This window comes from Anomaloglossus baeobatrachus, chromosome 9 (genome assembly GCF_048569485.1).
Source record: "Anomaloglossus baeobatrachus isolate aAnoBae1 chromosome 9, aAnoBae1.hap1, whole genome shotgun sequence".
Classification (NCBI taxonomy): domain Eukaryota; kingdom Metazoa; phylum Chordata; class Amphibia; order Anura; family Aromobatidae; genus Anomaloglossus; species Anomaloglossus baeobatrachus.
In genome coordinates this window covers 124,983,798-125,005,477 of record NC_134361.1, presented here as the reverse complement: position 1 = coordinate 125,005,477, position 21,680 = coordinate 124,983,798, and the positions used below count along the sequence as shown (strand labels likewise).

Here is a 21,680-nt window from a genome sequence, read left to right as displayed (position 1 = left end):
ACGGACATGCTCAGTGAGGTCCTTACCGGACCTAGCCTCTGATGCACTAAGTGCCTGAGCATGCTCAGTAGCCTGAACAACAGACTCAGAAATCAGACTATCTCCCTGAGCATGCTCAGTAGGAACATCCCAGAACTTAGACACAGCACGAAGTCCAAGTACCTGTGCAAAGAGGCTGTTAGGATTAATTGTGGGAGCATGCTCAGTAGCCTGAACTGAGGACTTAGTCTCAGAAATGACACAATCAGGCTGAGCATGCTCAGTAGGCAAAACACCAGACTTAGACTCTGGCTGGGGTAAATCGGCGCACGCATGCGCACTAACCGCCTCTCCACACTTAGACGTGGTGGAAGGAGCAGCCAACTGGACAACCCGAGGCATGGCCAAGAATGGCAGCCGGCGCCTGGGCGCAACAGAAACCGCAGCAGGCTGCTTGCGGATATGGCGGCGAAGGTTCGTAACAATCCCCTTCGACCAACACAGGATCAGGAGGCGCAGCCGTGGGCACTACGGGTTCAACATTGTTGAAAAAATAAAGACTTATGAAAGACATTGTGAATTTTGAAGGTCTCTGGAAGAACCAAACGAAAAGAAACAGGATTAATTACCCTCGAAATTTTATAAGGTCCAATGACCTTGGCTTAAATTTCGGGGAAGAAACTTTCATAGGAACATGTATGGAAGACAACCAGACCAAGTCCCCAACCTAAAACCGGGGACCCACAGTCCTACGTCGGTTGGCAAACCGTTGGGTATTTTCCAGGGAGTGGGACAATTTATCTACCACTTGATCCCAAATACGCTGCATTTTCTCTACTGCCGAATCAACACCCGGGCAGGCAGAAGCCTCCATCTGCCCCAAAGAAAACCGAGGATGAAACCCGAAATTGCAGAAAAAAAAGAGACATCAAAGTGGCCGAACTAGTGCTATTATTAAGAGCAAACTCAGCCAAGGACAAAAAAGAAACCCATTTGTCCCGATCAGCCGACACAAAACAGCGCAAATAGGTTTCCAAAGTCTGATTTTTCCTTTCCATCTGTCCATTGGTTTGAGGATGAAACGCAGAGGAGAAGGACAACTCAACTCCCAGCCTATGACAAAAAGCTCTCCAGAATCTAGACACAAACTTGACTCCCCTATCGGACAACATTCTCAGGAATACCATGCAAACGAACCACCTGACGAAGAAACAAAGGCACCAACTCTGAAGCTGATGACAACTTAGGCAGTGGCACCAAATGAAAAATTTTGTAAAATCTATCACAGATTACCCAAATAACCATCATCCCTTGAGAGACAGGGAGATCAGAAATGAAATCCATAGAGATGTGAGTCCATGGTCTCTTAGGCACCGGCAATGGCAATAATAGTCCACTGGAACGAGAACAAGAACACTTGGATCTAGAACAGATCTCACAGGACTGCACAAAACTCCTCACATCACAAGAAAGAGAAGGCCACCAAAAGGATCTACTCACCAAATCCCTGGTGCCAAAAATCCCAGGATGACCAGCCAACACAGAGCAATGAACTTCAGACATCACTCTACTCCTCCATTGGTCAGGAACATACAATTTCCCTCCTGGACATCTTTCAGGTTTATTCTCATGAAATTCCTCAAGAGCAAGTCTCAAATTGGGTGAAATGGCAGAGAAAATCACTCCCTCATGCAGAATGGTAGCAGGCTCAGTCACATCCAAAGAATCAGCCAAGAAACTCCTAGAAAGGGCATCCGCCTTAATATACTTAGTACCAGGAATATAAGAGACTACAAAATTAAAGTGCGTGAAAAACAAGGCCCATCTAGCCTGTCTAGGATTAAACCTCCTGGCAGATTGAAGATAGATCAAATTCTTATGATCGGTAAATACTACAATTCGATGTCACGCCCCTTCCAGCCAATGTCGCCATTCTTCAAAAGCCCACTTCATAGCCAATAATTCCCGATTCCCCACATCATAATTTTGCTCTGGTGGTGAAAATTTTCGGGAAAAAAAAGCACAGGGTCTAAGTTTAGAAGTCACAGGGTCCCTTTGAGACAAGACAGCACCAGCTCCAATTTCCGAGGCATCGATATCCACCTGAAAAGGAATAAACACATCAGGCTGTCGCAAGACCGGAGCAGAAGTAACCTCCTTTTCAGCTCCTCAAGAGCCAAGACTGCTTCTCAGGACCAATTCACAACATCAGCTCCCTTCTTAGTCAAATCAGTCAATGGCTTGAGAATACTGGAAAAAATGCCTATGAATTTACGATCGAAATTAGCAAAACCCAAAAACTTCTGAAGACTTTTCAAAGAAGTAGGCTGTACCCAATCATGAATGGCGTCAACCTTGACCAGATCCATCTCAATAGAAGATGGGGACAAAATAAACCCCAAAAAAGAAACCTTTTGTACGCCAAACAGACATTTTAATCCCTTGACAAATAACGCATTGTCCCTGAGAACCTGAAATACTGTCCGAACCTGTTCAACATGAGAATCCCAGTCATGAGAGAAAAAAATCAAAATGTCATCCAAAAAAGACAATCAAAAACTTGTCCACAAAGTCCCGGAAGATATCATTCATGAAAGATTGAAAGACGGAAGGGGCGTTAGTGAGCCCAAAGGGCATCACTAGGTAGCCAAAATGCCCCTCAGGGGTATTAAACACCGTCTTCCATTCATCACCCTGTTTAAAGCAAATGAGATTATATGCTTCCCGAAGATCGAGTTTAGTAAACCAACTAGCACCCTTCACTCTGGAAAACAGGTCAGAAATCAGAGGCAACGGATATTGATATTTAACCGTGATTTTATTAAGGAGACGATAATCAATACAGGGCCACAATGAACCATCCTTCTTGGCCACAAAAAAAAAAAAAACAGCACAGAAAGGGGAAGATGGTGGTCTAATGTGACCCTTCTCCAAAGACTCCTTAATGTAAGTCCACATAGCAACATGTTCAGGAACTGATAAATTGAAAAGCCGTCCCTTAGGAAATATAAAACCAGACACCAATTCAATAGTGCAATCACAGTCCCTATGCGGAGGCAAAGACGCGGCCTCGGTATCATTAAACACTTCCATGAAATCCGCCAAATAGTCAGGGACCTCCCGTGTCTGAGATGAAATGGATAAAACAGGAGTATCACCATGCACACAATGGCAGCCCCAACTAGTCACAGATAAAGAAGTCCAATCAAGAACTGGATTATGGGCTTGCAACCAAGGAAATCCCAATACCAAATTATCATGCAAATGACGCAAGACCAAAAACTTACAAATCTCCTGATGGTCAGGCACGACCCGCATCGTCACCTGGGTCCAAAACTGGGGCTTATTTTAAGCTAAAGGAGTAGCACCAATTCCCCTCAAAGGGATAGAAGCATGCAACGGCACCATGGGAAAACCACAATGCTCAGCAAACCCAAAATCCATCACGTTCAGGGCAGCTCCTGAATCAATTAAAGCCATAGCAGAAAATGATGATAGGGAACAGATCAAAGAAACCGACAAAAGAAACTTAGAATGTAAACTGCTCAAAGTAAATGAACGGGCACATAGTTTCTCACGCTTAGGGCAGACAGAAATAGTATGAGAGGCGACTCCACAGAAGAAAAATCGCTTATTATGCCATCTAAAATCCTGCTGTTCTGCCCTAGAAAGGACCCTATCACACTGCATAGGCTCCGGAGACCGTTCTGAGAGCAACGCTTCAGCATGAATCGTTTTACGTTCACGTAAACGTCTATCAATCTGAATGGCCAATGACAGAGACATCGAGACCAGAGGGGACAGGAAAGCCCACCATAACATCCTTTACAGACTCTGCTAACCCCTTCCGAAAGAGAGCCGCAAGAGCCGCATCATTCCACTTAGTAAGGACCGCCCACTTACGAAATTTCTGACAGTATATCTCTGCAGGTTCCTGACCCTGGATCAAAGCAAATAAAGTTTTCTCGGCTTGATCAATAGCATTAGGTTCATCGTATAACAATCCTAGAGCCTGAAAAAAAACAATCCACATCCGCAAGAGCAGGATCTTCTGGCACCAGGGAAAAGGCCCAGTCCTGGGGGTCACCACACAGCAGAGAGATAACAATCTGAACTCGCTGCCTGCAAGACCCAGAGGACTTGGATTTCAAAGCAAAAAATAACCTACAATTGTTCTTGAAGTTCATAAATTGAGACCGATCCCCAGAGAACAAATCCAGTACAGGTATATTAGGCTATACAGCAGGTGTCTGGGCAAGATAATCGGATATCTCCTTAACCTGAGAAGTAAGCTGCTCAACTCGCACAGCCAATTGTGTGACATACATGACAGCAAGATCCCCCACAGCACCCAGAGATAAAGAGGAAAAAAACACACACAAGAAAAATTAACACTTTTTTTCCCCCTTCTTTTGAGTACCCTAGAATCTAGGTTGGGCCGGTGGGTACTCTTATGATTCAGGGACCGGGAAGGATCAAATAATGCGGAATCCCAAAAGGTAACACAGTGGCTGAAAACTTAACGGACTGCAGACCTAATCCTGACACACAACTAACAGTAGCTGTGGGGCGTGCCTACGATGACCTGGACACCTCGACAAAGCCGAAGAACTAAATAATCTCACAGATAGAAATATAAGAAAGCTAATCTGCCTCAAAGTAGTCCCCAAAGATAGATAGCCTTCCACATGTAAAGGATATGGTGATATAGAAAAACACAATACAAAGCCAGAAAGGACAGATTTCAGCAAAGTCGAGGCCCAAACTATCTTTATAGAAAAGGATAGGAAAGAGCAACTGTCTACAGCCATAAAAACCCTAATAAATGCCAGCACTACTGATATGGAAAAATCCTGCGGTTACTAAACCTCTCCCCCACTGTACCCGCACTCAGATGTTACTGGGATCCAAAAAAACACTAATACAGATGAGGTACTGAATAGTATCAAGCAAGACAAAACACAAATCTTGCAGAATCATGGAGCTAAGTATACAGACACTCCCAGCAGGGAATGATCCATTCCACCACTACTCCACCCAGACAAATTAGGAATCATGCATAGTAACAAAGCAGAACAACAACAAAAGGTGGTAAACAAATAACAGAGGTACACGACCACTTATCTGAGGGAAATTCTGGAAGTGAGCAGAGCTGGTTGCAAAATGTCCTGGACACACAGGAGCAATTGACTACCGGCAAGTAACAAGAGAAAGCTACTAAGTTAAATAGCCCAGTCAGGCCCTGATTGCCAGTCCTCTGCAGGTGTGTCACTTCCATTCCACACATCAACTGCACTGCCAGCACTGACCACAAGAGGGAGCTCCGAACTAAAAAACGTATTCACAAAAGTTGTATGTGCGATGATGATGAGAGCGGTAGTGCCGGTGTATGTGTGGTGATGATGGGTGCTGTTACGGGGGGCTGTCTGATAATAACTTAAAGGAGTATCAGACAGTCAGGGTCCACCGTGCAAAGACTCTGCTGCAGACTATGGCAGAGTGCAATACCTCTGTTAACTCACAGAAGGATATAATAAGTAAAGCAATTCCTCCCTTACTTGGAGGGTGTGTGGAATGATCTCTGTTAATAATCACAGAGATAAAGGCGATGTGTGCGAAATGGCACCTACCTAGGTCCGCTCTTCTAGTGGTGCAAAAGAGACGAACAGCAGCGTAAGCCGCACAAAGCTCCTACCTGCGTTCGCTCCACTAGTGTGCGAGGACACGAACCACTAGATATGGCACCTGCCTAGGTCCGCTCTTCTAGTGGTGCAAAAGAGATGAACAGCAGCGTAAGCCGCACAAAGCTCCTACCTCTGTTCGCTCCCCTAGTGTGCGAGGATACGAACAACTGCCAGACGCAGTATAAGGAACGTTACCCTAGCGGCAACGTCCACCTACGAGTCGAATCACAAGGCCCAGCCAGACCATGTGCCTCAGGCACCTGCCTATGTCCGCTCCCCTAAGAGGTAAGGATACGGACAGCAGCCGAAGCTGTAAGGTATAAGAACGCTACCCTGCCGGTAGCGCTCACCTAGCATAGACAGAGGAATGCCTAGAGGAACGTGCACAGGGCGTCTACCCTCATGCATGAACCAAGAGGACTGAGCGCCATGCGGCGTGTGTCAGGGTCTTATATAGACTCTGTGCCTCATCCAAGATGGAGGACACCAGAGCCAATCCGCTGCCAGAACGACAAGAGTGACATCATGCTGGCCTATCACCGAGCAAGGCGTCACAAGCACATGACCAGCGACCAATCGGCATAGGTGTCAGAGACATGTGACCTCGTGTCAGCGATGATGTCACCCGCACATGTGCAATGGCTCCAAGATAGGACTTAGTCTCCAGCGCTCGCACATGTGCAGTAGCAAGAAATCTGGACATAGTCTCCAGTGCTCGCAGCAACCGTAACAGGTGCAGTAGTGCCGGCGTATGTGCGGGGATGGTGGGAGCGGTAGTGCCGCTGTATGTGTGGGGATGATGGGGGTGGTAGTGCTGGTGTATGTGCGGTGATGATGGGTGCAGTAGTGTCTGTGTATGTGCAGTGATGATGGCAGCGGTAGTGCCGGTGTATGTGCGGTGATAATGGGAGCGGTAGTGTCGTGGTGTGTGCGGTGATAATGGGTGCAGTAGTGCCATTGTATGTGCGGTGATGATGGGTGCAGTAGTGCCGGTGTATGTGCGGTGATGATGGGTGCAGTAGTGCCGGTGTATGTGCGGGGATGGTGGGAGCGGTAGTGCTGGTTATGTGCGGTGATGATGGAGGCGGTAGTGCCGATGTATGTGCGGTAATAATGGGGGCGGTAGTGCCGGTGTATGTGCAGGGATGGTGGGAGCAGTAGTGCCGATGTATGTGCAGAGACGATGGGGGTGGTAGTGGCGGTGTATGTGCATTGATGATGGGAGCGGTAGTGTCGGGGTGTGTGCGGTGATGAGTGCAGTAGTGCCGCTGTATGTGCGGTGATGATAAGTGCAGAAGTGCCGGTGTATGTGCGGTGATGATGTGGGCGGTAGTGCCGGTGTATGTGCGGTGATGATGGGAGCAGTAGTGCTGGTGTATGTGCGGTGATGATGAGGCGGTGGTGCCGGTGTATGTGCGGTGATGATAGGAGCGGTAGTGTCGTGGTGTGTGCGGTGATAATGGGTGCAGTAGTGCTGTTGTATGTGCGGTGATGATGGGTGCAGTAGTGCCGGTGTATGTGCGGTGATGATGGGAGCGGTAGTGCCGGTGTATGTGCGGTGACGATGTGAGCGGTAGTGCCGGTGTATGTGCAGTGATGATGGGGGTGGTAGTGCCGGTGTATGTGCGGTGACGATGTGAATGTGAGCGGTAGTGCCGGTGTATGTGCGGTGATAATGGGTGTGGTAGTGCCGGTGCATGTGCGGTGATGATGGGACGGTAGTGCCGGTGTATGTGCGGGGATGGTGGGAGCGGTAGTGCCGGTGTATGTGCGGTGATGATGGGTGCAGTAGTGGCGGTGTATGTGCGGTGATGATGTTGGCGGTAGTGGCGGTGTATGTGCGGTGATGATGGGAAGCGGTAGTGTCGAGGTGCATGTGGTGATGATGGGTGCAGTAGTGCCGATGTATGTGCTGTGATGATGTGGGCAATAGTGCCGGTGTGGGAGCGGTAGTGACGGATATGTGCGGTGACGATGTGAGCGGTAGTGCCGGTGTATGTGCGGTGACGATGTGAGCGGTAGTGCCGGTGAATGTGCAGTGATGATGGGGGCGGTAGTGTCGGTGTATGTGCGGTGATAATGGGTGCGGTAGTGCCGGTGTATGTGCGGTGATGATGAGGCGGTGGTGCCGGTGTATGTGCAGTGATGATGGGAGCGATAATGTCGTGGTGTGTGCGGTGATAATGGGTGCAGTAGTGCCGTTGTATGTGCGGTGATGATCGCTGCAGTAGTGCCGGTGTATGTGCGGTGATGATGGGAGCGGTAGTGCCGGTGTATGTGCGGTGATGATGGGTGCAGTAGTGACGGTGTATGTGCGATGACGATGGGAGCGGTAGTGCCGGTGTATGTGCAGTGACGATGTGAGCGGTAGTGCCGGTGTATGTGCAGTGATGATGGGGGTGGTAGTGCCGGTGTATGTGCGGTGACGATGTGAGCGATAGTGCCGGTGTATGTGCGGTGATAATGGGTGTGGTAGTGCCGGGGTATGTGCGGTGATGATGGAGCGGTAGAGCTGGTGTATGTGCGGGGATGGTGGGAGCGGTAGTGCCGGTGTATGTGCGGTGATGATGGGTGCAGTAGTGGCGGTGTATGTGCGGTGATGATGTTGGCGGTAGTGGCAGTGTATGTGCGGTGATGAAGGGAAGCGGTAGTGTCGAGGTGCGTGCGGTGATGATGCATGCAGTAGTGCCTATGTATGTGCGGTGATGATGGGAGTGGTAGTGCCGGTTTATGTGCGGTGACGATGTGAGCGGTAGTGCCGTTTTATGTGCGGTGATGATGGGGGCAGTAGTGCCGGTGTATGTGCGGTGATCATGGGAGCGATAGTGTCGGGGTGTGTGTGGTGATGATGGGTGCAGTATTGCCGGTGTATGTGCGGTGATGATGGGTGCAGTAGTGCCGGTGTATGTGCGGGGATGGTGGGAGCGGTAGTGCTGGTTATGTGCGGTGATGATGGGGTCGGTAGTGCCGATGTATATGCGGTAATAATGGGGGCGGTAGTGCCGGTGTATGTGCGGGGATGGTGGGAGCGGTAGTGCCGGTGTATGTGCAGTGATGATGGGGGTGGTAGTGGCGGTGTATGTGCATTGATGATGGGAGCGGTAGTGTCGGGGTGTGTGCGGTGATGAGTACAGTAGTGCCTCTGTATGTGTGGTGATGATGTGGGCGGTAGTGCCGGTGTATGTGCGGTGATGATGGGAGCAGTAGTGCTGGTGTATGTGTGGTGTTGATGAGGCGGTGGTGCCGGTGTATGTGCAGTGATGATGGGAGCGGTAGTGTCGTGGTGTGTGCGGTGATAATGGGTGCAGTAGTGCCGTTGTATGTGCGGTGATGATGGGTGCAGTAGTGCCGATGTATGTGCGGTGATGATGGGAGTGGTAGTGCCGGTGTATGTGAGGGGATGGTGGGAGCGGTAGTGCCGGTGTATGTGAGGGGATGGTGGGAGCGGTAGTGCCGGTGTATGTGCGGTGATGATGGGTGCAGTAGTGCCGATGTATGTGCGGTGATGATGGGAGTGGTAGTGCCGGTGTATGTGAGGGGATTGATGGAGCGGTAGTGCCGGTGTATGTGAGGGGATGGTGGGAGCGGTAGTGCCGGTGTATGTGCGGTGATGATGGGTGCAGTAGTGGCGGTGTATGTGCGGTGATGATGTTGGCGGTAGTGGCGGTATATGTGCGGTGATGATGGGAAGCGGTAGTGTCGAGTTGCGTGCGGTGATGATGGGTGCAGTAGTGCCGATGTATGTGCGGTGATGATGGGAGTGGTAGTGCCGGTGTATGTGCGGTGACGATGTGAGCGGTAGTGCCGTTGTATGTGCGGTGATGATGGGTGCAGTAGTGCCGGTGTATGTGCGGTGATCATGGGAGCGGTAGTGTCGGGGTGTGTGCAGTGATGATGGGTGCAGTAGTGCCGGTGTATGTGCGGTGATGATGGGTGCAGTAGTGCCGGTGTATGTGCGGTGATGATTTTGGCAGTAGTGGCAGTGTATGTGCGGTGATGATGGGAAGCGGTAGTGTCGAGGTGCGTGCTGTGATGATGGGTGCAGTAGTGCCGATGTATGTGCGGTGATGATGGGAGTGGTAGTGCCGATGTATGTGCGGTGATGATGGGTGCAGTAGTGCCGGTGTATGTGCGGTGATCATGGGAGTGGTAGTGTCGGGGTGTGTGCGGTGATGATGGGTGCAGTATTGCCGGTGTATGTGCGGTGATGATGGGTGCAGTAGTGACGGTGTATGTGCGGGGATGGTGGGAGCGGTAGTGCTGGTTATGTGCGGTGATGATGGGGGCGGTAGTGCTGATGTATATGCGGTAATAATGGTGGCGGTAGTGCCGGTGTATGTGCGGGGATGGTGGGAGCGGTAGTGCCGGTGTATGTGCAGTGATGATGGGGGTGGTAGTGGTGGTGTATGTGCATTGATGATGGGAACGGTAGTGTCGGGGTGTGTGCGGTGATAAGTGCAGTAGTGCCGCTGTATGTGCGGTGATGATGGGAGCAGTAGTGCTGGTGTATGTGCGGTGTTGATGAGGCGGTGGTGCCGGTGTATGTGCAGTGATGATGGGAGCGGTAGTGTCGTGGTGTGTGCGGTGATAATGGGTGCAGTAGTGCCGTTGTATATGCGGTGATAATGGGTGCAGTAGTGCCGGTGTATGTGCGGTGATGATGGGAGCGGTAGTGCCGGTATATGTGCAGTGATGATGGGGGTGGTAGTGCTGGTGTATGTGCGGTGATAATGGGTGCGGTAGTGCCGGTGCATGTGCGGTGATGATGGGTGCAGTAGTGCCGGTATATGTGCGGTAACGATGTAGGTGGTAGTGCCGGTGTGGGAGCAGTAGTGGCCATGTATGTGCGGTGACGATGTGAGCGGTTATGCCGGTGTATCTGCAGTGATGATGTGAGCGGTTATGCCGGTGTATGTGCAGTGACGATGTGAGCGGTAGTGTCGGTGTATGTGCGGTGATGATGGGTGCAGCAGTGCCGGTGTATGTGCGGTGATAATGGGGCGGTAGTGCCGGTGTATGTGCGGTGATGATTGGAGCAGTATTGTCGGGGTGTGTGCGGTGATGATGGGTGCAGTAGTGCCGGTGTATGTGCGGTGATGATGGGAGTGGTAGTGCCGGTGTATGTGCGGTGACAATGTGTGCGGTAGTGCCGGTGAATGTGCAGTGATGATGGGGGCGGTATTGTCGGTGTAGGTGCGGTGATAATGGGTGCAGTAGTGTCGGTGTATGTGCGGTGATGATGGGGGCGGTAGTGGTGGTGTATGTGTGGTGATGATTGGAGCGGTAGTGCTGGTGTATGTGCGGTGATGATGGGTGCAGTAGTGCCGGTGTATGTGCGGTGATGATGGGAGAGGTAGTGCTGGTGTATGTGCAGTGATAATGGGTGCGGTAGTGCCGGTGAATGTGCGGGGATGATGGCGGCGGTAGTGCCTGGGTGTGTGTGGTGAAGATGGGAGCGGTATTGTCGGTGTATGTGCGGGCATGATGGGAGCGGTAGTGCCGGTGCATGTGCGGTGATGATGGGAGCAGTAGTGCCAGTGTATGTGCGGTGATGATGGGTGCAGTAGTGCCGGTGTATGTGCGGTGACGATATAGGTGGTAGTGCCGGTGTGGGAGCAGTAGTGCCCATGTATGTGCGGTAACGATGTGAGCGGTTATGCTGGTGTATGTGCAGTGACGATGTGAGCGGTTATGCCGGTGTATGTGCAGTGACGATGTGAGCGGTAGTGTCGGTGTATGTGCGGTGATGATGGGTGCGGCAGTGCCGGTGTATGTGCGGTGATGATGGGGCGGTAGTGCCGGTGTATGTGCAGTGATGATGGGAGCGGTAGTGTCGGGGTGTGTGCGGTGATGATAGGTGCAGTAGTGCCGATGTGTGTGCGGTGATGATGGGAGTGGTAGTGCCGGTGTCTGTGCGGTGACGATGGTAGCGGTAGTGCCGGTGTATGTGCAGTGACAATGGGAGCGATAGTGTCGGTGTATGTGCGGTGATGATGCGGCGGCAGTGCCAGTGTATGTTTGGTGATGGTGGGAGCGGTAGTGCCGGTGTATGTGCGGTGATGATGGGTGCAGTAGTGCCGGTGTATGTGTGGGGATGGTGGGAGCGGTATTGCCGGTGTATGTGCGGTGATTATGGGGGCGGTAGTGGCGGTGTATGTGCGGTGATGATGGGGGCCGTAGTGGTTATGTATGTGCGGTGATGATGGGAGCGGTAATGTCAGGGTGTGTGCGGTGATGATGGGTGCAGTAGTGCCGGTGTGGGAGCGGTAGTGCCGGTTTATATACAGTGACAATGTGTGCGGTAGTGCCGGTGAATGTGCAGTGATGATGGGGGCGATATTGTCGGTGTATGTGCGGTGATAATGGGTGCAGTAGTGTCGTTGTATGTGCAGTGATGATGGGGGCGGTAGTGGTGGTGTATGTGCGGTGATGATGGGAGTGGTAATGTCGGGATGTGTGCGGTGATGATGGGTGCAGTAGTGCCGGTGTGGGAGCAGTAGTTCCGGTGCATATGCAGTGACGATGTGTGCGGTAGTGCCGGTGATGTGCAGTGATGATGGGGGCGGTATTGTCGGTGTATGTGCGGTGAAAATGGGTGCAGTAGTGTCGGTGTATGTGCGGTGATGATGGGAGCGGTAGTGCCGGTGTATGTGCGGTGATGATGCGTGCAGTACTGCCAATGTATGTGCGGTGATGATGGGAGAGGTAGTGCTGGTGTATGTGCGGTGACGATGTGAGCGGTAGTGCCAGTGTATGTGCAGTGATGATGGGGGCGGTAGTGGCGGTGTATGTGCGGTAATGATGGGAGCGGTAGTGTCGGGGTGTGTGCGGTGATGATGGGTGCAGTAGTGTCGGTGTATGTGCGTTGATGATGGGAGTGGTAGTGTCGTGGTGTGCGTTGATGAGTGCAGTAGTGCCGTTGTATGTGCAGTGATGATGGGTGCAATAGTGCCGGTGTATGTGTGGTGATCATGAGGGCGGTAGTGCCGGGGTATGTGCGAGGATGGTGGGGGAAGTAGTGCTGGTGTATGTGCAGTGATGATAAGTGCAGTAGTGCCGGTGTATGTGCGGTGATGATGAGTGAAGTAGTGGCGGTGTATGTGCGGGGATGATGGGAGCGGTAGTGATGGTGTATGTGCGGTGATGAATGGAGCGGTAGTGCCGGTGTATGTGCGGTGATGATGGGGTCAGTAGTGCATGTGCGGAGATGATGGGAGCGGTAGTGCCGGTGTATGAGCGGTGTTGATGGGAGCTGTAGTGTCGGTGTATGTGCGGTGGTGATGGGGGCGGTAGTGTCGGTGTATGTGCGGTGATGATGGGGGCGGTAGTGCCAGTGTATGTGCGGTGATGATGGGGCGGTAGTGCCGGTGTATGTGCGCTGATTATGGGAGCGGTAGTGTCGGGGTGTTTGCGGTGATGATGGGTGCAGTAGTGCCGGTGTATGTGCGGTGATGATGGGGGCGGTAGTGGCAGTGTATGTGCGGTGATGATGGGAGCGGTAGTGGCGGGGTGTGTGCGGTGATGATAAGTGTAGTGCCGGTGTATGTGCGGTGATGATGGGTGCAGTAGTGCTGGTGTATGTGCGGTGATGATGGGTGCAGGAATGCCGGTGTATGTGCGGTGATGATGGGAGTGGTAGTGTCGGTGTGTGGGGTGATGAGTGCAGTAGTGCCGTTGTATGTGCGGTGATGATGGGTGCAGTAGTGCCGGTGTATGTGCGGTGATGATGGGGGCGGTAGTGCCGGGGTATGTGCGAGGATGATGGGTGCGGTTGTGCCAATGTATGTGCGGTGATGATGGGGGCAGTAGTGCATGTGCGGAGATGATGGGAGCGGTAGTGCCGGTGTATGAGCGGTGATGATGGGAGCGGTAGTGTCGGTGTATGTGCGGTGATGATGGGGGCGGTAGTGTCGGTGTATGTGCGGTGATGATGGGTGCGGTAGTGCCGGTGTATGTGCGGTGATGATGGGGCAGTAGTGCCGGTGTATGTGCCGTGATGATTGAAGCAGTAGTGTCGGTGTATGTGCAGTGACGATGTGAGCGGTAGTGCCGGTGTATATGCAGTGATGATGGGAGCAATAGTGTCGGTGTATGTGCGGTGATGATGGGGCGGTAGTGCCGCTGTATGTGCGGTGATGGTGGGAGCGGTAGTGCCGGTGTATGTGCGGTGATTAAGGGTGCAGTAGTGCCGGTGTATGTGCGCTGATGATGGGTGCAGTAGTGCTGGTGTATGTGCGGGGAAAGTGGGAGCGGTAGTTCCGGTGTATGTGCGGTGATGATGGGGGCGGTAGTGGCGGTGTATGTGCGGTGATGATGGGGCGGTAGTGGCGGTGTATGTGCGGTGATGATGGGAGCGGTAGTGTCTGGGTGCTTGCGATGATGATGGGTGTAGAAGTGCCGGTGTATGTGCGGTGACGATGTGAGTGGTAGTGGCGGTGCATGTGCGGTGACGATGTGAGCAGTAGTGCCAGTTTATGTGCAGTGATGATGGGGGCGGTAGTGTCGGTGTATGTGCGGTGATAATGGGTGCGGTAGTGACAGTGTATGTGTGGTGATGATGGGGCGGTAGTGCCGATGTATGTGCGGTGACGATGTTAGCGGTAGCGCCGGTGTATGTGCAGTGATGATGGGGGCGGTAGTGGCGGTGTATGTGCGGTGATGATGGGAGTGGTAGTGTCGGGGTGTGTGCGGTGATGAGTGCAGTAGTGCCGTTGTATGTGCGGTGATGATGGGTGCAGTAGTGCCGGTGTATGTGCGGTGATGATGGGGGCAGTAGTGCCGGTGTATGTGCGGTGATGATGGGGGCGGTAGTGCCGGTGTATGAGCGGGGATGGTGGGAGCGGTAGTGCCGGTGTATGTGCGATGATGATGGGTGCATTAGTGCCGGTGTATGTGCAGGGATGTTGGGAGCGGTAGTGTCGGGGTGTGTGCGGTGATGATGGGTGCAGTAGTGCCGGTATATGTGCGGTGATGATGGGTGCAGTAGTGCCGGTGTATGTGTGGTGATGATGGGGGGGCGGTAGTTCCGGTGTATGTGCGGGGATGGTGGGAGCGGTAGTGCTGGTGTATGTGCGGTGATGATGGGTGCAGTAGTTCGGGTGTATGTGCGGTGATGATGAGTGCAGTAGTGGCGGTGTATGTGCGGTGATGAATGGAGCTGTAGTGCCGGTGTATGTGCGGTGATGATGGGGGCGGTAGTGCATGTGCAGAGATGATGGGAGCGGTAGTGCCGGTGTATGAGCGGTGTTCATGGGAGCGGTAGTGTCGATGTATGTGCGGTGATGATTGGAGCGGTAGTGCCGGTGTGTGCAGTGATGATAGGAGCGGAAGTCCCGGTGTGTGTAGTGATGATGGGTGTTGCATCCGTCACATGCATCACACAGCGTATTGTGACGGATGCCAAACAACGCAAGTGTGAAAGCATCCACTATGCTCCGTCACGTCGGGTGTAGGGAGCTTCCATGGTGGTGTCCCTTGCACCTGTCCGCCAGCTGAGTCATGGCGTTATCAGGGTTTCGGCGAGTGGGCGTGTCCTAATTGAGTGGTCGTTGCTGCTGATTGGGTGTCAGTAGAGTAAGGTGTGGGTGTGTGGGGGATGTGATGCAAGGCCGCTGCTGATTGGGTGAGGTGGAGTGAGGGGTGGGTTTGTGTAGGGGGGTGTTCGCCCTGTTGGAGCTGTGTGGGTGTGGTTTAGGTGGTTTCAGCGTATGACGTCATTTCTTGGACAGACAGACAGAATAGGGCAAATATTAATTATATATATATATATATATATATATATATATACACACACACACACCGTATATATATATTTATTAATGATAACACTCTGCAGTGCCTCAAACCAGCTACAGTACAGACCAAATGTTTGGACACATCTTCTCATTCAAAGAGTTTTCTTTATTTTCATGACTCTGAAAATTGTAGATTCACATTGAAGGTATCAAAACTATGAATTAACACATGTGGAATGCAATACTTAACAAAAAAGTGTGAAACAACTGAAAATATGTCTTATATTCTAGGTTCTTCAAAGTAGCCACATTTTGCATTGATTACTGCTTTGCACACTCTTGGCATTCTCTTGATGAGATTCAAGAGGTAGTCACCGGAAATGGTTTTCACTTCACAGGTGTGCCCTGTCAAATTTATTGGAACCATCAGTTGTGTTGTGCAAAAGTCTAGTGGATACACAGCTGATAGTCCTACTGAATAGACTGTTAGAATTTTTATTATGGCAAGAAAAAGCAGCTAAGTAAAGAAAAACGAGTGGCCATCATTACTTTAAGAAATGAAGGTTAGTCAGTACGAAAAATTGGGAAAACTTTTAAAGTGTCCCCAAGTGCAGTGGCAAAAACCATCAAACGCTACAAAGAAACTGGTTCACATGAGGACCGCCCCAGGAAAGAAAGACCAAGAGTCACCTCTGCTGCGGAGGATAAGTTCATACGAGTCACCAGCCTCAGAAATCGCAGGTTATCAACAGCTCAGATTAAAGACCACACAGAGTTCTAGCATCAGACACATCTCTAGAACAACTGTTAAGAGGAGACTTTGTGCAGCAGGCCATCATGGTAAAATAGCTGCTAGGAAACCACTGCTAAGGACAGGCAACAAGCAGAAGAGACTTGTTTGGGCTAAAGAACAGAAGGAATGGATATCAGACCAGTGGAAATCTGTGCTTTGGTCTGATGAGTCCAAATTTGAGATCTTTGGATCCAACCACTGTGTCTTTGTGCGGCACAGAAAAGGTGAACGGATGGACTCTACATGCCTGGTTTCCACCGTGAAGCCTGGAGGAGGAGGTGTGATGGTGTGGGGGTGCTTTGCTGGTGACACTGTTGGGAATTTATTCAAAAATGAAAGCATACTGAACCAGCATAGCTACCACAGCATCTTGCAGCGGCATGCTATTCCATCTGGTTTGCGTTTAGTTGGACCATCATTTATTTTTCAACAGGACAATGACCCTAAACACACCTCTAGGCTGTGTTAGGGCTATTTTACTAAGAAGTAGAGTTATGGGGTGCTACGCCAGATGATCTGGCCTCCACAGTCACCAGACCTGAACCCAATAGAGATGGTTTGGGGTGAGCTGGACCGCAGAGTGAAGGCAAAAGGGCCAACAAGTGTTAAGCATCTCTGGGAACTCCTTCAAAACTGTTGGAAGACCATTTACGGTGACTACCTTTTGAAGCTCATCAATAGAATGCCAAGAGTGTGCAAAGCAGTAATAAAAGCAAAAGGTGACTACTTTGAAGAACCTAGAATATAAGACATATTTTCAGTTGTTTCACACTTTTTTGTTAAGTATTTCATTCCACATGTGTTAATTCATAGTTTTGATGCCTTCAATGTGAATCTACAATTTTCAGAGTCATGAAAATAAAAAAAAAAATATTTGAATGAGAAGGTGTGTCCAAACTTTTGGTCTGTACTGTATATTCTCCTCAAATTGTGATTATAGATTGATAAAGCTTTATCATACATTGTAGTGAGTATGAAATGGGGGAAAAATAATATACTTTTATTGTTATATTGTGTTTTATTTTATTATCCTAGAACGAAACCTAACTTTAACCCTATCCATAACCATAGTTATGGTTACAAAAAGTGTGTGCAGGGCCACTTTTTAAAATTTGTGACTTCTTCCAAAAGGTCTATGCTTCTCTTCTCACACAATTACAAGTAGAGGCCCAGTCTCACACAACGACTTAGCAGCGATCCCGAAAACGATGCGACCTGATAGGGATCGCAGGTAAGTCGCTGGGAGGTCGCAGGTGAGATGTCACACAGTCAGATCTTACCAGCGATGCAGGAACAATACAGCATCACTCACTCACATCACTCAGCAGTCACTGTGACCCTGTCACACAGTGTCAAACACAGCGATGTGTCCTGCCCAGCAGGACATCGCCTTTGAAGAAAATGGCCTGGACCATTCTGCAACGACTAGAGATCTCACAGCAGGGGCCTGATCGCTGGTAGGTGTCACACATAACAAGATCGCTAACGGGATCGCTACTGCGTCACAGAATCCGTGACTCAGCTGCGATCTCGCTAGCGATCTTGTTATGTGTGACGGTACCTTTAGAGGAGAGGCGAGGAGAGGAGGCAGAACATAGTGCAGCCATATAAGTCACTGGCTATGCAAAGTGCAGAAGTCAAGATAAGTTTATCAGTTGCTATGCTCTGAATAGGCAGCATTAAAGATGACTTCATCATACTGAGAGCTTTGTCATCTCGTGTGCTGCCTATGCCAATGTCAAAAATTATCTGAGTACATTTCTGATGCTGGTGCATGCCAGCTGAAGACTGTACCAATTTCAGTCCGAGGCACACTTCTCTTTATAACTTTGGAACATCTTACTCCAGTGCATTCTGGATCAAGACTAGCATGAAAAACACTAGTTTTGTTGAATTAGCCCCAAAATATTGCATTACCACGTGATTAGTATATATGCAATGTAATACTTCTCTGTATTCCTAGGTACAATTACCTCATGGGTCGTGATCTTCATTTTGCCGATAAACAGTGCCCTGAATCCCATTCTGTACACAATGACAACCTCCTCCTTCCAAGAGAAGCTCAAGCAATGTTTACAAAGTAAAAGACACAAACTGCAGGAGTCGGGGAAAAGCTTTACATTGGTATCTATTCACACCAACACAGCTTAACACTGGTGGACTATTGAACTCGTGCTTGATACCTGTAATACTCATTTCATTATTTAATTTTGTATCATGGTTATTTATCGAGATGGGATGTAGAAGCATAGTCTTGTTCCAATGCTGAGAGAGACTTCTCATTACACAATGGGTTTTCTCCTACAGCTATGGCTGATTGGAGGCACCAAGCACTCTACTGGATGCCCCTGCTTCCTATGGAAACAATGAATAAGTTCACACTTCAAAGATCTGATGAGTACTAAAGTAATCTAAATATCAATCGGGAATACAGAAAAAGAAGATTGTACTCATATGATAAGAAGGTGATCTTGGTCTATGAGAATAGACACTCACATAGAATCATCGGGATGCAAATCCATTGTAGCTGTGAAGCACAATTTTCATTGTTAAAGAAATTCATTATGGTCAACAGTTGGATTTACAGATTATATAGCATTAAGCTGCTGTAAGAGAAAACCAATGTGAATTATATATAAATATACTTGTCTATGTATATATATTTATAACATTTCTTATGAGAAGATCTGATGTATTGTTATTTTGAGAACTATGTGTGTTATATTGATATGCATTCAAAGAGGATCTTTTACCAGTTTGAGCATGCTAAACTGGCTACATTATAAAATTGTAGCTGTGGAGACTGAATATAACATAGTTTTTTTTTTTTAATTCTCATTATGGTTACATAGATATCAGCTTGTAAAGTTTAGGGTATAATTTATGAATAGCCAACAGGGCATGACCAGAGATTCTTCTTTGGGGATGTGTACTTTTCCCATGTATAACGCTGTCCAATCATAAACAGGAGGCATTATGTGGGGGTAAAAAAGAACAAGCACACTGAAAATTAAAAGAGCAAAAAGAACAAACTGACTCCCGTGTCACATGTAATTGCTCGCAGACCTTGGTCTCAGCCCTGATATCTGCAGCTACTGTTTAGTGTAGAGCTTAGCAGAGTGTGATTAGTCTTCAACTGAACTGCATGTAATTGCAAACAACTCTCCTCTGAAAGTGCTGTACCCACCTCCTCCCCCTTCACCAATGAAATCAGATCTGACAACAGGTCTGTCTATCTTTACATCTCACAGGAGAAGGCATGTTGGCCAGGCCTTCTGTGAGCTTTTTCTTACCCCCCCCACATAACGCCTCCTGATTATGATTGGTCACCATCATGCAAGGGAAGAAGTACAGACGCCCAGGGAAAAATATATAGAAACTACATAAACTTTACAGAATAGTATCTCTGCAAAGCAGATGACAAATTACATAATAAAAACTATGCTTTATTCAGCTCTGCAACCTCTATTCCATGATGTGGCTAGTTTAATATGCTCAAACTGGTGAAAGATCCTCTTTAGGGTATGTGCCCAAGATCAGGACTCAAAGGGACCTGCGGGGCCGCAAATCTCCTCCGCAGGTGAACGCAGGTGACCGCAGCTGCTTGTACCCATGATCAGGGCTCAGTGCGCTGTGGTCTCTCGCTTGTGTTCTCCCTACAGAGGATGCATGTGATGTCGCAGCAAACAATTGACATACTGCGGTCTGGAAAGACCCACCACAGATCAGTGTTTTCTGTGGAAAAAACAAGCACAGTGGGCATGGGATTTCAAGAAATCCCGTCCACTATGCTTGTACTGTACAATGCAGAGTTTTAGACGCAGCTGAAACATGCTGCATCCAAAACGCTGCAAACACTGTTCGTAGGCACGCAGCCTTAAACGAAAGTATAGATTAATTTGCTCAAAACTGAAAGATTTAAAGACAAAATAGCTTTTTTTTTCTCGTACTGGAGAGGATGAAAGTGCTCCACTTCATAAAATATTTGAAACATTTTTTAATAGCTTACGTTAGTTTCTATATTCATATATTGAATGAAGTACCAGGATTCAAACATAAAATAGTTTTAAATTAGTTATATATGTACATATTATGGAAGTCCTGTTTGAAAAAGGTTCAAACAGGACTCCCCAGTGCAATAGAGAGTCTCTATGCCCCATCATATGGACGGATGCTCCTGAGCTGGTAGAAAGCCATACTGCTCTTTGGAGAAGGCATGATCCAGTGGAATCCAAAGATTGACCTGTGGCTCTGGTTCATAACTGATATATTTGCTTTATAGTAGGGTACGAAATTAGATTTCAGGACTTTGTAAGATATAATAACCAATTTGTCTCAGATTTTTTTTAATGAGATTTAGCTGTAAACACTTCTGTTTTTGAATGTCAAAATTGTCAGATGCCCATATGGTTACGATATATACAAACAAAAATATTTAGCTAAAAAACCTCCATAAATAGACTATTACAAGAAAGTGCTCATCTCTATTCAAAAACAAAGGCATCCTGAAGGGACAGTACTTGCAAATGAGATGAAATTGCTCCATATGGTCCAGTTTCTTTTGACAGGTAGATGAGTTCAATAACCCCTTTCTTGTAAAGGGCTACTCAGATATGATCTTGAGGGAAGCATTTTTGTCAGCCACTCTGAATCAGGTAGGGGAGTTTACATTAGGTACAAGTAAATCTTTATGCTGATTCTGATAGAACAATCTGGAATATTTGATGTGGTCTATAAAGGTTTTGAAACTGTTCACAATGTCCAAATTCACTTGACATAAAGAATAACTCAATTCTAGAACCATTTTTTTCAACATGTCAATGCTAGAGTGCATGTTGTTTGTGCTATTGTGATCAGCTTGTGTGGCCTAAATGCACTACCGTGGCCTGCAGATTCTCTGGACTTGTTCCCAATCATGCACATCTGGACCCTCAGTGGTTGGAAATTGAAAACGTAGTGGTCAACAACGGATCTGGTTCCTCACCCAACCATTATTAACCTCATTGATAGCTGCCAAAGTGTGTAAATGCGTGTATTTCTGCATGTGGCGCTCATACTCAATACTGAATAAATCAAGGCTTTTTAAAAATGTTGTTTTCATTTTTTCATCATTTGCAGATCATTAACATGTCTATTGCTCCTGTGATTTCCATAATCATAGGACATTTTTTTTCTTATGACTAGTTCATTGTTAATGTGTATACACAATTTTGTACAAAAGATTTAGTTAGGTGTAGAAAATTGCTGCAAAGTAAGAATGTTTTTTAAAAAAATGGGAGTGTTATTTATTTTTAGTAATTGACAAATGCAAAGTGAATGCGCAACAGAGAAATTTAAATCAAATTAATATTTGGTGTGACTATTTTTTCCTTCTAAACAGCATAAAAACAAATTATTCTAGGTGCACTTGAACGCAGGTTTTAAAGTAATTGGAGACTATTAGGTTGTTCCAAATATCATGGAGAACTAACCACAGATCTTCTGTGGATG

At 48.4% G+C, this 21,680-nt stretch overlaps 1 protein-coding gene across 2 annotated transcripts in view; it reads left to right on the top strand.

Annotated features, from left to right (window-relative positions):
- Positions 1–21,262, top strand: part of LOC142251311 (relaxin receptor 1-like) — a 1,991,578-nt gene extending 1,970,316 nt beyond the window's left edge. For both annotated transcript variants that reach the window (XM_075323995.1, XM_075323994.1), the window contains one exon: positions 18,154–21,262. In XM_075323995.1, the coding sequence (XP_075180110.1) occupies positions 18,154–18,341 (188 nt within the window). In that variant the 3' untranslated portion in view covers positions 18,342–21,262. The remainder of the gene's footprint in view (positions 1–18,153) is intronic.
- Positions 21,263–21,680: the final 418 nt, after the last annotated feature.